General features: G+C 38.9%; 1 protein-coding gene across 4 annotated transcripts in view; it reads left to right on the plus strand.

Moving 5' to 3' along the window:
- Positions 1-13,669, plus strand: part of LOC134541023 (adenylate cyclase type 2-like) — a 469,698-nt gene that overhangs the window by 249,006 nt on the left and 207,023 nt on the right. For all 4 annotated transcript variants that reach the window (XM_063384159.1, XM_063384162.1, XM_063384160.1 and 1 more), the window contains 2 exons: positions 7,971-8,120; positions 13,306-13,440. In XM_063384159.1, the coding sequence (XP_063240229.1) occupies positions 7,980-8,120; positions 13,306-13,440 (276 nt within the window). In that variant the 5' untranslated portion in view covers positions 7,971-7,979. The remainder of the gene's footprint in view (positions 1-7,970; positions 8,121-13,305; positions 13,441-13,669) is intronic.

Raw genomic sequence — 13,669 nt, forward strand, 5'->3', positions numbered from 1 at the left:
ATACTGTTACGAAAATATTGCATGAAGTTAAGTTCTTGTCCATTACCGACCCGACCCAAAATTATGAGGCACCTCAGTTTTCCACATTGTTTATAGCCAAAGTTAGTTTAGGGACTTCTTTTTTCCTCAAATAATAGAAAGAGAATAATTTTACTTATATTACAATTCTGAGTGTTCTTACTGCCGATAAGACCTAAATTAGCATCTTCAGAAATATTAGGGACAAATATCCTATGTATCGTTAATTTAGGAGCCAGATCCTTTTACCTTTTGAATGGTGGTTTTCAAAAAAAAAAATTGTACGGCACGATATGTGGTTCAATTTTCACAAAGAACTTCACAAAACAAATTTGAAATTCACCTGCTGATGCCTTGTATTTATTTGAGGAGGTGGAGCTGGAATTATCTGTATATGCTATTATTCTCTTTATAAACATATACATTATGAAAAACTTAGAAAGAAACTCCCTACAGCCAATGGTTAACACCTTCTGCTATTCATATTCAGCCTTACACTGAACCTAGAAAACTGAACTGAACGCCGAAACTATAAATCTTTAATGTTTTATGTTTTATAAAATGGAATTTCAAGTAGGCCTAATTTGTATCTAATTTATTTTGAGCAATTATTTAACTTTAAAGACATGGGACATCATGGGTTCATTGACCTTAGACGAATAACCATTCTGAAAATAAGAGCTGAGTGTTGTATTTTGAATTATAGTTTGTAACCATGTTGGTAACACAATTTGTAATACAAACAACAACGTCCGAGGTTACTAAATGTTACGTTTGACGCAAACAATAAATTAGCGCAAACACTGAATGGGCCTTATTCCTAGGTTTTTAATATGATAGGTATAAAAGGTTTTCATTTTTGCACATACATACGTTTGCACAAACCATTTCAACTGTTCATGGAGGTAAAATTACAGTATGGTATAAAACAGTCTCAAACTCTCCAGTAGGTCATTCCAAGATGACTAGGCCGTACAATTGAAGGAATTATTTGTCAATTTTCGTAGATAATTGAAAACTTAACATTTTAGTTAGGGGCTAAGTGCCAAAAAGGAACATTCGAGAAAACAGAAGAAAAAAACAGTATGCTTTTGAAAAATATTAAATAGTAGTAAAAAATGAAAAACACTTACATTAAACTTATGTAAACAAAAGTAAGATTCCGAAAAAAAAATATATTGAAAGCTAAATTAATTGAATTTTAAGGCGATTAAAACAAATGATGTTTTAATTTCCACCGAAAATTGTAAGAGTGTGAACATTAAAGAACTTCTCTTTAACAAAGTAATACAAGATATAACAAAATAGTATACCAACAAAACGAAAATATCATTTAATTGAAGAATTTGCTATGTCCACTTTAACTGTTGTAGGCCTATTATATTAGAGCATCATCAGGGCATAGAGCATTTTACATCTGTAATATGTTTAACCAAATAATGCTTAACCTATAACATAGCTGTTATGCCAACCAAAAAAAAAAGTTAACTGAAGAATTAATTTACGCCACATATTAATATTCTTTTACGTTATATGCATTGTGTTCACACCAAACATCAGTACATTTAGTGTTAATTAGACATACCTCTTTCCTTGTGTTTTCTGAGGTTTCTGCAAACAGTGTCACATGAAAATCTATTTTGTTTGGCAACACAATCGTTTCTTCAGCACAGATGAACTTCCACCGTCTTCCACAAAAGAAGAAATGGAAAAAATAGGTAGTTCATGTGGTGGCACAGGCTGTAGAACAGTGTATGTTACGACCTGTGACGACCTAAATATAAAAAAAGTAAATTATTTTTAAAATACTTATGTAGTAGGAAGTAGCTAGTAAAATGAGGTGATATTTTAATCTGCAGCCTCTATAAGCCCAACGCTATTTTTGGGGGGAAGGGGTGTTAAAGGAAAATAAGAAAAATGGGGAAAAATTAGAAAAGGTTTGATGGCAATGGTCATTTAAAAGAAAATAAGCAAATTTTGAGCGAAAATCCACATTTAAAGGTAAATACCAAACTTTGAATGTTCTGTCGTCAGCCTAAGTCCAAAACCTGTTAACGTATGCAGCTCGAGATATCTGTATTTCAAGAAATGTTTCAAAGAGTTCTTTATCTTTTCTTTTTCTTTTTTCCCCGTCAGATTCATGAAAAAAACTAACACGGTGGGGATTGTAGTCGCAGGGGCAGAAACACATAGCGTGATACTGCGCGCGGACTGAGGAAATCACTATTTTATTTTTCCTGCAAAGCGCGCTTCTTCTGTAAAGACGCGCCCCGCCGCCGCTCTTCTCTCCTCCTGAGTGAAACACTGAGCAAGCATGGCGGCTTCAAAGGCGCCGCCGAAAGCCCGTTTCCCGGAAGAGAAACGTCGGGGACAGGAAAGCCCTGACAGGGTGGAGTCGAGACGCGATAACTGTGACGAAAGACGTACTTGACGTGCCTTGGGTGTTCACGTGGTGAAAATCTAGCGTTGTTGTCACGTCGATCCGATTGATGGCAGACCGTATGCCCGGTATGAACAACCTTATCTTTTTAGTACATTTATGGAACCAACGTTATGACAGCAAAGATAACCTTATTTTCATTACAAAAAAAATAAGCTTTATACAGATACTAGCTGAAGTAGCCGGTGTTGCCCGGACTAAATACATCACAATATAAGGACTACCAGTACCGAGTTTCAAGTCTGTTGGACACATACTTAAAAAACGGGAAATTTGATTTTAAAGCAGCCGCGAGTTGCACCAAGCGGGTTAGTCTCACCAAGTAGAGGGTAGGAAGTTGCCATACTTTACTAGCCTATATGACTGTGTGGCGGACATAGAGAAATGAAACAAACTCACTTTTTGTGTGTCTATGACCTATCTTCTTTGATTTTCGATTATAAAACTGAATTTATCATTTTTTTTAGCCCTTAGGGCAGAAATTTCATTATTACATGTAGTCTATGTCACTCCGGTCCAAAAAATATCTATATGTAAAAATCATGTTGCTCCGTTGCTCCGTTGCTGCGTGAAATAAGGACAAGCAGACACACACTTTGGCATTTATAGTGTTACGAACGTAAGCAGAGCTGCGGTGCGCAGGTGCAAGCTGGCTGACATCATGTGGCCGCCGCAACGTGAGACGTGCCGCGCGCGTCTGTAGATTACAAGGGTCGCCGTTTCGCCCCCTCTTTCCCTCCGCTCCTCGCGCGGCGCCGATAACCTGACACTTGACACCTGACAGCTGGGGAGTTCCGCGAGTCACCTGGCAGCTGCCGATGCGTGTCTAGAGATTTCTCGCGTTGGGTCGGCGCGGAATGATGTGACTGGCCCCAGCCGCGCTCGTGAATTCTAGAAGTGGCGCCTCTGACATATAAGCCAAGGATGCCGGCCTCCGAGGGGAGTTCAGCTGGGATCTGGGAGTGTTCCCGTGGCGGAGCTTCCGGGGCGATAGTGCTGCGGGTGCAGCGGAGCGGCGAAGTCCCTGGACGAAGGTTCCAGGGCGGAGAGGTCAGTTCCGGGCGATAGTGTCGCGGGCGCGGCGGAGTTCCGAGCGAGGCGTCGGGAGGATCCTAGGCGAAGGCAAGGGCGACGGCGGTGGCGGAGTGCGGCGACGGAGTCCCGCGATGTTGGTCCGCGAGGGGTGCTGCGGCGAGAGTTGCGCCAGAGGTGCGGCCCAGCGAGGTGTGCGGTGTGTAAAAACGAGTGACTGAGGAAGCAACATTTTTATGTGTAATTGATTATTTGGCATTTTTAGATTATATCTTAGTGAAGTAAATAGTGACAATAAATAAAACTGCGTGGTAGTAAATTCTTTAATTGGGCTATCTTTTACGAACCCGATCGTAACAATAGTATTAGTAGTGATGTATGTGGGAAAATAGACATCCATTTCTTAAAAAGAAGTTAATCGTAATTGATAATAGATAATGTAAAATACAATTTATAATGTTATGTATAAAATATTTTTGTACCTACACGTCTTGCCACTAGATTACATTTCACACTCTCGCCTGTGCTGTCAGTACAGAGCTGTCCAGCAAGTCTCTAGTGTGTTGATAAAAGGCATACGCCTGGTCAGGGCCGTTTCTGTGCTAGTGAGGCGGGATGATAAGTGCGACGCTCGCTGGTGCTTCTAGCGCGGTATCGCCTCTAAGCGCAAGGCTCTGAACTGGCGCGCAGTCTTCTCTTTGTGCGTAGGGCAACGATGTAATATAAGCGGTTACCGTAAAATTTTATGGCGTAGAAGTGAAGATAAAGTTGCAATGAAATGTCCCTTGAGTGTTTTTAAGAATATGTACTGGGTGTTTCGTGCATAACAATTATTCTGAAAACAAGCGTTTTAATCATTCTCTTATACAAATACAGGTTAACAACTAAATTACAAAAAATAAATAAATACTATTCAGCCCTCAGAGTATTCTTAAAAGCTTTTTCTGTAAACAGACATCGCTAGTATATACTGAGCAGTTTTTTTAATCGCGTTAATTCTTCTGAAGTTTTGCAACTCGTATGTATGCCCTGGGAGGTGGGGGCCTTAAATACGACTGTAAACCGTGTGTTCTGAAATTGAAGGCACTCTGGTCCTAAACAGTGCCATTACGTGTAAATAGTCGCGCAAGTTTTTTAATTGTTACCGCTTGCGCAAATATTTACAGCAATTTTTTCACACATAGTACACATCCTTCAAAATATTTGTGACAGAATAACCATTGCAAGAGACGTAAAGCGTTAAATTTATAGAAATAGCCTTTAACAAATAGTAATGACAAGAAAAAAAATTTACATGGCTTGTGACATCCGACTTTAAGCGATAAAAAACCTTTTTGGCATAGAAACTTTTGAATCTAATATGGCGTCATTTCTTTCCAATTTCTACTCTTTCATAAATATTGTCGTATCAGGAGGTTGCCAAGTTTGCATGATCACATGGCAAGTGTGTGACGTCTTTTTTTTCCCTTAAGCTAATAAATTGTTGCGTCATGTTGGTTAGAGGCTAGTGTTTGAATTGTGCAAAAAAAAATTTAAAATATATTTTTATTAATGTGACTGTTTATAAGGACAGAGATTCTAATTCATACTTACTACCCATCATCAACACAATTTTCGCAATGCTTTGGGCGGAACAATATAGCGACGGGGAGGTTAAAAACTTACCTTCAACTATGTCACACAGCATGCCGTCTCCTGACGATTTTTTAACTCCATGACTCGTACAATGCAATAATATTAATTCTTTGAATATTTTGATCGCGTGAGAAGGCTTTCACACTATGGCCCGCGAGTCGCGAAAGACGTTCGGGTGAGGTAGCGAACAAGCACTGCCTTGTTGGGACACAGCCGTAACCTAAAGGGCCCTACAGACGATCGGACGGTGTCGACCCAACAGTCGACCTGACCGGATCAGGTATTGCATCCAGACGATCTGACGTGCGCCTGATGTAAACAGTTGACTACGGTCCCTGAATGAGAACACATGTACCATGGCACCTGTTTTATCCAAGCACCAAAATTTTGGGATTGTGCTTGCAGCGACATTGACTATTCCGAGGAAGAAAAGGAAAACGTGGGCAAAGAAATGGTTAGTGAATCGAAACAAATTTAGTAATATTTTGTTACTAAATGAACTTGATTCGGATGATCACCGGAATTTTCTGCGAATGGACTACGAAAGTTTCAGTACATTGTTGGAGTTAGTGAGTCCATTTGTAACAAAACTTCCCGCTCCATCTGCACGGCTGCCATGTCCGCTCTCTGCGACGTTCAACGCTTGACTGACCAGTCCAACCGCCTGATAACGCTACAGACACTCTGATATGGCCATGCGGTCAGGCGGTCAGATGGCTGTCGGATGGCGCGGCCACCTGACTTCACCCAACCACCCGCCAGGATTTCCGTCAGACGACACAGCTACACACTGCCGGATATTACGCCTGATCTTACAAAATCCACCTGACCGTCTGACCAAATCCGTTCGTCTGCAGGGCGCTTAACTCACGGACCGTGTTCCAGAACGTGTTCAATCCGGATCCCAGTAAGGAAACAAGTCGGCAACCTTTTTAATAAACGGTTCCCTGCGCGAGGCTCTTAACTGTTTTCAACGCATTCTAGCGGAGGTTTCGCAACCATCGATACAATTGTTGTGGCAAAAACATCAGAGGTAGCAGCACCATCGCACAAAAATAGAACCGCCTTTCTAATTTCCTAAAGTACTTTTGACGTGATAACGTCTTATAAATCGATGAACACCGGCTGCACGCACGAAAAAGCATTACTCATTGTCACGTTCCGCCTGAGCCGAGCGTACAAGAACCGGCCAACCACCGTGCGAGAAAATCTTCTATAATATCAAACAGGTTAAGGCGGGCTTTTTAACTAATTGTTTGTGATTATATTTAAACATTTTATTTAAATTAAATTTGCAAAAACAGTAAATAATATTTGAAAATGAAAAAGTATGCAATTTTTCATAAATGTTCTCTTATGACGTTATCACGTAAAATTATCGTCCGTAAACTGACTTTACAGACAACCCCCTTTTTTTAAGTTGCGGTTATGTCTTTTTATGGTCATTAAAGTGTACAAAATGTATTCCAGGATAGTTTCGCCATCATAAAGTTTCATTTGGCACACCAACACGCTTGGTAAATTCCCCGATGTTCACGAAAGTGACTATACACGAGTTAATGGCGCCAGATAAGGGTCCGTCATCTGAACTAAATCAACGAAAAAGTGAGCTCTGCGCATGCGCGGAATTTGGGCAGCAGATCGGCAACGGACAGGACACCAAATCCGTGCCCTAAAAACAAGAGACTGGCCGTGTCTTATTGTGCTCTAGGAATACCGTTAGGAAACAAGTGTAGCACATTCAACACTCAAACCCTTATTATTTTTGTGTCTTTGAATACCGTACTTAAGATACTTAACCGTCGCAGAGACGCAACTCTCGTTATGGACTGATCAGCTGCTACCGGGCCTATTACATCGAGGGGATAATTTCCGAGCGCGATGCCGTAAATAATTTCCCGGCTCCTCCCACTTGCAAATTACCTCGTAAATTTAACTAGGTAATTAGTGTCGTTGGCAAGTAACACGACTCGTGCTAGCGACTGAAGATGGTCTCTGACACATCACAGTTCCTGACGATAAACTCTAACCACGATAAAATAGAGTTGAAAAATTATGAGAATCAGTAACTACATCCGTCTGATATTTAATGATAGAACTGCGCTAGCATGAAATAGCCCCTAGTTTGTAGTTAACCTACCTAGACTACCTAGACAAACTAGACCTGCATTGAAAGCCTCCAAACACTGAAATCTACCCTGCTCGAAACCGAATTAGATAATACGTAGATAACTAGGAAGAAGTTAAAAAGCAATTAAACTAAAATTAAGTCAAAACACAAAAATGCAACAAAATTCACATGTATTTCCTAGTCTAGTCAACTAAAATGTAAAATTAAATTCATAAATAAATTAGTACGTACGATAAGATCATGTATGATTTTCCCTAAGTAGCCAATATTGGGAAAATAAATAAATAAAACGTTTTAATAAAAATATTTATCCGTTATACTAAGTAAATAAAGGCCGTCAATATCGTATGCAGTCATACAAAACATACATGGTTAAAGGTCTACTTAATAAAAACATTGGGTTTTCAACATTGAATTAATAGAGTTGTAAAAAAATAATACTGTGGTAAAAAGGAAATTATTATAAAACCATGTCAGCACCAGAAAGAAATATAAACCCCGCAATCAATCAAACCCCCTACCATTTTCTGCTGTACAGTTATGTAGGTTTAGAAGTTCCAGTAACATCGTTTATTCTTCAATTCACAAAATATGATGTATGCGACTTACATGTTTATGCACAATGTCAGTGTATTGTGTAAAACATTCATGCATTTAAGAACGGAACGGCAATGAAGTCGCTGGGCCGGACACAAGAGGTTGCCTTGTGCGCAGGCGCGGGCCATGTCGACGGCGGGCATCGAGCTCATCACACGCAACAGCCTCAACTCGCTGCGCCATGTCAGCCAGACGTCCAACTACCTGCGGGAGACGCTCAACTCGCAGCCCGTGGACGACCGGAGCTGGTCCTGGGGCTACCTGCGGGTGAGCTGTGAAGTCGGAAAGGGTACCTACCTTTCCAGTTTATTTTCTGCTGTGTCATTGTGCAGAAAGGTACCCTTTCCGAGGGGATACCTTTCCCGTGCATATTTGCATTAAAACCGTAACATTTTAAGAAATCGGAAAGGGTACCTTTCCAGTTTCTACCCAGCTACACTACCGCCACCAAAAGTATGAAAGGTACTCTTTCCAATGGGATTACAATTCAACCCCCCCCCCCCCCCTCGATTCGACTTGCTCTGAAACGATTTCGCTCTTTCAGATACACATTGGTGTGTCAGATCCATAAACTAACCTATGTATGGTATCTTGGCTTCTGGGTTATAGCCACGTCCTTGGCGAATAATTCAACAGAAGTTTTCGGTCGACATTGCAGTCGCCATCATCAGGGAGCAGTTACCTACTGGTAACAGGTAACTGGTCCCTGATGATGGCAACTGAAATGTCGACCGAAACGTAGGGTGAATTATTCGCTAAGGACGCGGCTGCAACCCAGAAGCCAAGCTACTTCAGACAATGGCCGTGAAAGCATGTGAACATTATTAACCTATGCATGGTCAATTTGCTTTCTGTAATAAAGTATAAGTATTTTTTCTCCTGCATCTGTGTTGTCAAATATTCAATGGTTTCAATTAAGTATTTAAAATAACGTGTTATTCTTGTTTATAGATTAGAGTACCATGTCCTAGTATTTTACTAACAGGACAAAGTTTTCAACAGGGTCGGAACTGGCACTTTTTTATAACTATTTACAAGTCGCCATTCGTTTTCCAAAATATTAAAAAAACTCCATACCTACCCCAAGGTCTCTGCCTCCCCCCCCCCTTTTTTTTACATACCATCATATGGGTGTCATGGTCCGGACCCCTCCCTTCCGGGATTTTAAAGAAAGAAAAACACCCGGTAACATAATTAGAGAAAAAAAACAGCAATTTTACTGCATAAGGTTTCAAAGATATAATTTTGTAAATATTACTGTAATCCTTTGTAGACAACATTAGTGCATTTCCTCCACATTATTTCCGTGATTTCCAGGTACTAGGCTTGCCTTTCCCTTCATCGTATCCAAAATACAGCTCTTTACACATGAAACATGTGCAATCATTACTGATTACTTAATTTCGCATGACACACGCCTCTGATCATTGGTTCTCCACACGTAGACAACCGACCCACTCCACCCTCACCACCAGTCTACTCCACCCTCGGTAGACGGGCCTCTAACAAGAAGAGTTAGATTATCCTGTGGTAGATTCCCACTAACCGGGTCGGAGACAACTCTGAACTGTGCATGCGGTCTTAAAGCAGTTAGAAACTGGGTTTCCAAGTGCAGTCTTGTGTTTCACTCCAGTTGCACGTGTGTAAGCATGTCTTTTCACACAACCTTCACATGTGTGTTTCATGTATTGATGAACGTTAAATTATATGTATTTATGACTTGTCTTAACGAAACCAAACAATTGTCTTGAGAACAGAGTATTAAATAATCAAATTAAAAATAAGGTTCAGTTTTATTTTCTCAAGAAATTTCATTACAAAAAAATTCTTTGTGTAAACGTTGGAGTAGCCTACGAAAATTATGCTACTTTCTGGGATTTTAGTGTGACAAACTATTTCCATTTTACAATTCCAAAAAATTCCATTATAAAGAATACTTTCTTGTAAAAAATTATATAAATGTTATACTGGACCCCTGTGTTGTAAGTAAATTTGAAATGTTATGACGTCATCGTAAACGTATCCAGCGCAGCTATGTTTTGTTTGAAAAGTTGGAAGACTTGAGTTCGCCTTTAAATATTTTGCACATAGGACGGGTTATGAAATATGTTGGATATTGCATACAATGAACCAATCAAAATTGTGCCTAGCGAAAACGAAAATTACATCCGTTTCCGTCGCAACGAATCTTTAAAATGGCGATGAACACAAGGTCGATTAAAGAGGTTACAAAAGTGAAAAAACTAAAATAATGTTAATATGAATGCGAAATTATTTTATGTGTAATAAAGGAAACCATGTTTCTATAACTTAAAAAATATACTTAACATTAATCTTATTATTTACGAATATTATTGAGAGTTAAATTTATACATGTTCACAATTTTTTTTAAAATGCACAAATAGCATAACAAGCTCAAAAATTTAATTCAGCGCTGAGCTGTATTATTTAATTTAAAAATAAGTTTAAAATTGAAAAGTTTGTGGTAGCGCAGGCCAAAAAATAAACTTTGTTAGTGTGACATGATTTAAAACATATCTGAGGTTATCTGTCCAAATTTATTTGATGGAGAAAATTGGAAGCCATTTTCCCTCCAACTCTATTGTCAAATATTGTTGGGATTGTCGCGCCAATTTTAGTGTGGTCGCACGAGGTCTCATAAGCTCTCGAGCATTAAAGGCGACAATGGCTGACCGTCGCACACTTACCTCTCACGTGCGAGACACTGGTTTCGTATGTATATATCTCTTTGGTTAGGTACCTCTATGTAACATAAATCGGTATACATTTTAAATGTTGAATATTAAAGATGGTGATTCCTTGCATTTTAGTATGCCACTTACAATTCTATTAACAGAATTTTACATTCAACCTAAAAGTCCTTTTGCATTTTTATAACATATTGTATTCCAAACAGAAGCTCATTTTTTTGACGTGACAACGTCTAATAAATCGATGAACGCCGGCTGCACGCACGAAAAAGTGTCCCACTACGGATGTCCCACTACGGATGTGTCCTTTTCGCTCATTGTACGCATGCGTGGCATCTCTCTTCATGCTCATTGTACGCATGCGTGGAATCTCTCTTCCACTCGATTGGAACAACCATCGATTTGACTTTTCAATCATATTTTCGTCGTTTGAATTATTAATATTATGTCATTTAACGATCGTCCATCGATTTTCAACACAATCGGTACGGTTATCTAAAAGTAATGTTGAAAATTAAAATACGGTTTGAACCAACAATGGTGTTTTACAGTTACACATAATAATTCAAATTACACCCGGGATCTTTTGCACAATGTTTTAAAAAATATTGTAACACATTATAAATAAGTTTGGTGTATTTGGAATGTGTATTTGTTATAAAATCGTGTTCATATTATCCCCTACCGTGAACAAAATTTTTGTAAATGTATATATAACATCTGAAACTATATTGCTTTAGGATGGCCTCGTGGGCGTGTGGTTAGCGTACCTAAGTCTTAAACTATAGGTTGTCAGTTCAAAACCCGGCAACTGTAAGTGTTTTTTTTTTGTACTTGTAAAAATAAATACGGCGCACGCAACATTTCAAAAGTAATAAATATATTTGAATTAATGAATGCAAATAAAAGTAAATTTATTAATTCAATTGCACATTCCATTTCACTCCTTTGTATCCATACAAAATAGTGATAATTCAATAAAAATGATTCAATTTTATTCATAAAAGTATGCAGAGATAGATTTTATCATGCAAAAGATAGAAAAATTTAAAAAAAATTCTTCCTCAAAGAATATAATATTTTTAATGCCTAAATGGTTTGGTTGCAAAATCCTATTACGGCTCAGTCTCAGGCCGAATATATTTCCTTTTCTTCTGGATCAATCATTTCATCAATGTTTTTTTATGACTTTGTCACCTTAAACTATCGTCCGTAAACCGACTTTACAGACAACCAATTTTTTTAAAACAACATATATATATATATATATATATATATATATATATACTTTTTTACTAAATGAAATATTTATTTCAATGTACTAGGCTTGACATCGCATTACCCCACTATTTTTTTACTAACTAAATTTTAAAAAGTTAAGTTATTTTAATTGTAACTAGCCTTTACAGTAAATATTAACAATATATATTTTAATATACAACGATTTTCATTTCGAATGCATGAGAACAATCTAGTGACTGCTTTATAAATCAGTTGATTCCTACATTAGAAATCACAATATTTGTAGATAGGGTAGTTTCCGTGCGGAAATGTGACGTCATGCACATTCCGATAAGGACGCGGACCCATGACCCCCACATTCGATTACGGTCCCTGGACCCAGGATAGGAGACTGTTTCACCCCACCCCCCTCCCCGTGCTACATTGTAATTGCATGGTTATTTCTTACCTACACTCTTTTTGTGATAACGTCTTATAAATCGATGAACGCCGGCTGCACGTACGAAAAAGCATGATTCATTGTCACGTTCCGCCTGAGCCGAGCGTGCAAGAACCGGCCAACCACCGTGCCAGAAAATCTTCTATAATATCAAACATGTTAAGGCGTGCTTTTTAACTAATTGTTCGTGAATATATTTAAACAAATTATTTAAATTAAATTTGCAGAAACTGTAAATAATATTTGAAAATGAAAAAGTATGCAATTTTTCATCAATGTTTTCTTATGACATTATCACGTCAAAGTATCGTCCGTAAACCGACTTTACAGACAACCCCCTTTCTAGAACGTAATTTAACCTGAAAATACAGGGTATAATTATTATGGTTACAATTTTATAAGTCCAAACTAAGTTTTATTTATTGAATTATTTTACTTTAAAATAACCACAGCGAGTATGTAGGTATATTTATTTCAAACACTGAGATGAAAATTAAAATTGTTACGGAAAAAAAATAAAATTAGGATCTATGTAAATCATAGACACTGGCTAAAAAAAAATAAGACTACTTAACTTAATAACAGTTTTTCGAGCTTTCTTCGGCCTAAAATCATCAATTGCATCGGGAAAGTCAAGTTTCGTGGGCAATTCATTCTCAGTTGCTAAATTGCTAAATTGTAATAGTTGAACAGTTGAAAATAAACAGGGCTGGGTTCGGGCCCAGGACCCAGGATAGGAGACGGGTCCCCCCCCCCCATCCTCTTGCTACATTATAATTGCATGGTTATTTCTTACCTGCACTCTTTTTAGGATGTTATTTAACCTGAAAATACAGTGTATAATTATTATGGTTACTATTTTGTAAATCAAAACTAAGCTTTATTTATAATATAACCAATGTTTTAAAAAAATTGTAATAGTTGAACAGTTGAAAATAAACGGGTTGGGGGGGTCCACCCAGCCCCATCCTTGTGGGGGCCATGCACAGAACCCTCCACAGGTACGGACTCCACACACTCACACGCACACTCACTCGGTCTGGTGTGCCGTGTTCGCAGAGGCAGTTCCGAGTCAAGAACCTGGACGAGCTGTACAGCAGCTACCAGCAGCGGCTGCAGCACGGATACTTCTCCGTCTTCCTCGTGCTGCAGATCGTCGTCTCCCTGGGGCACATATCGGCCGTCGTCGCTCTGGTACTTGTCTGCGCAGTCTGCCCCAGTCGATCAGTGCATGACCTTGTCACGTCCACGAGTGCTACCTATTGTCTTTTTAGCTCGCCCAGGAAACTGCTGAGATAGCCTGCGTGACTACATGGTAAATGTGTGAAGCAGAGATTAGGAAATAATACAGATGGAGCACACACCACACCTCCCCCCCCCCCATTTTTTGAAGTGATAACGTCTTATAAATCGATGAACGCCG

Source organism: Bacillus rossius, chromosome 17 (assembly GCF_032445375.1).
Source record: "Bacillus rossius redtenbacheri isolate Brsri chromosome 17, Brsri_v3, whole genome shotgun sequence".
In the NCBI taxonomy this organism is placed as follows: Eukaryota; Metazoa; Arthropoda; class Insecta; order Phasmatodea; family Bacillidae; genus Bacillus; species Bacillus rossius.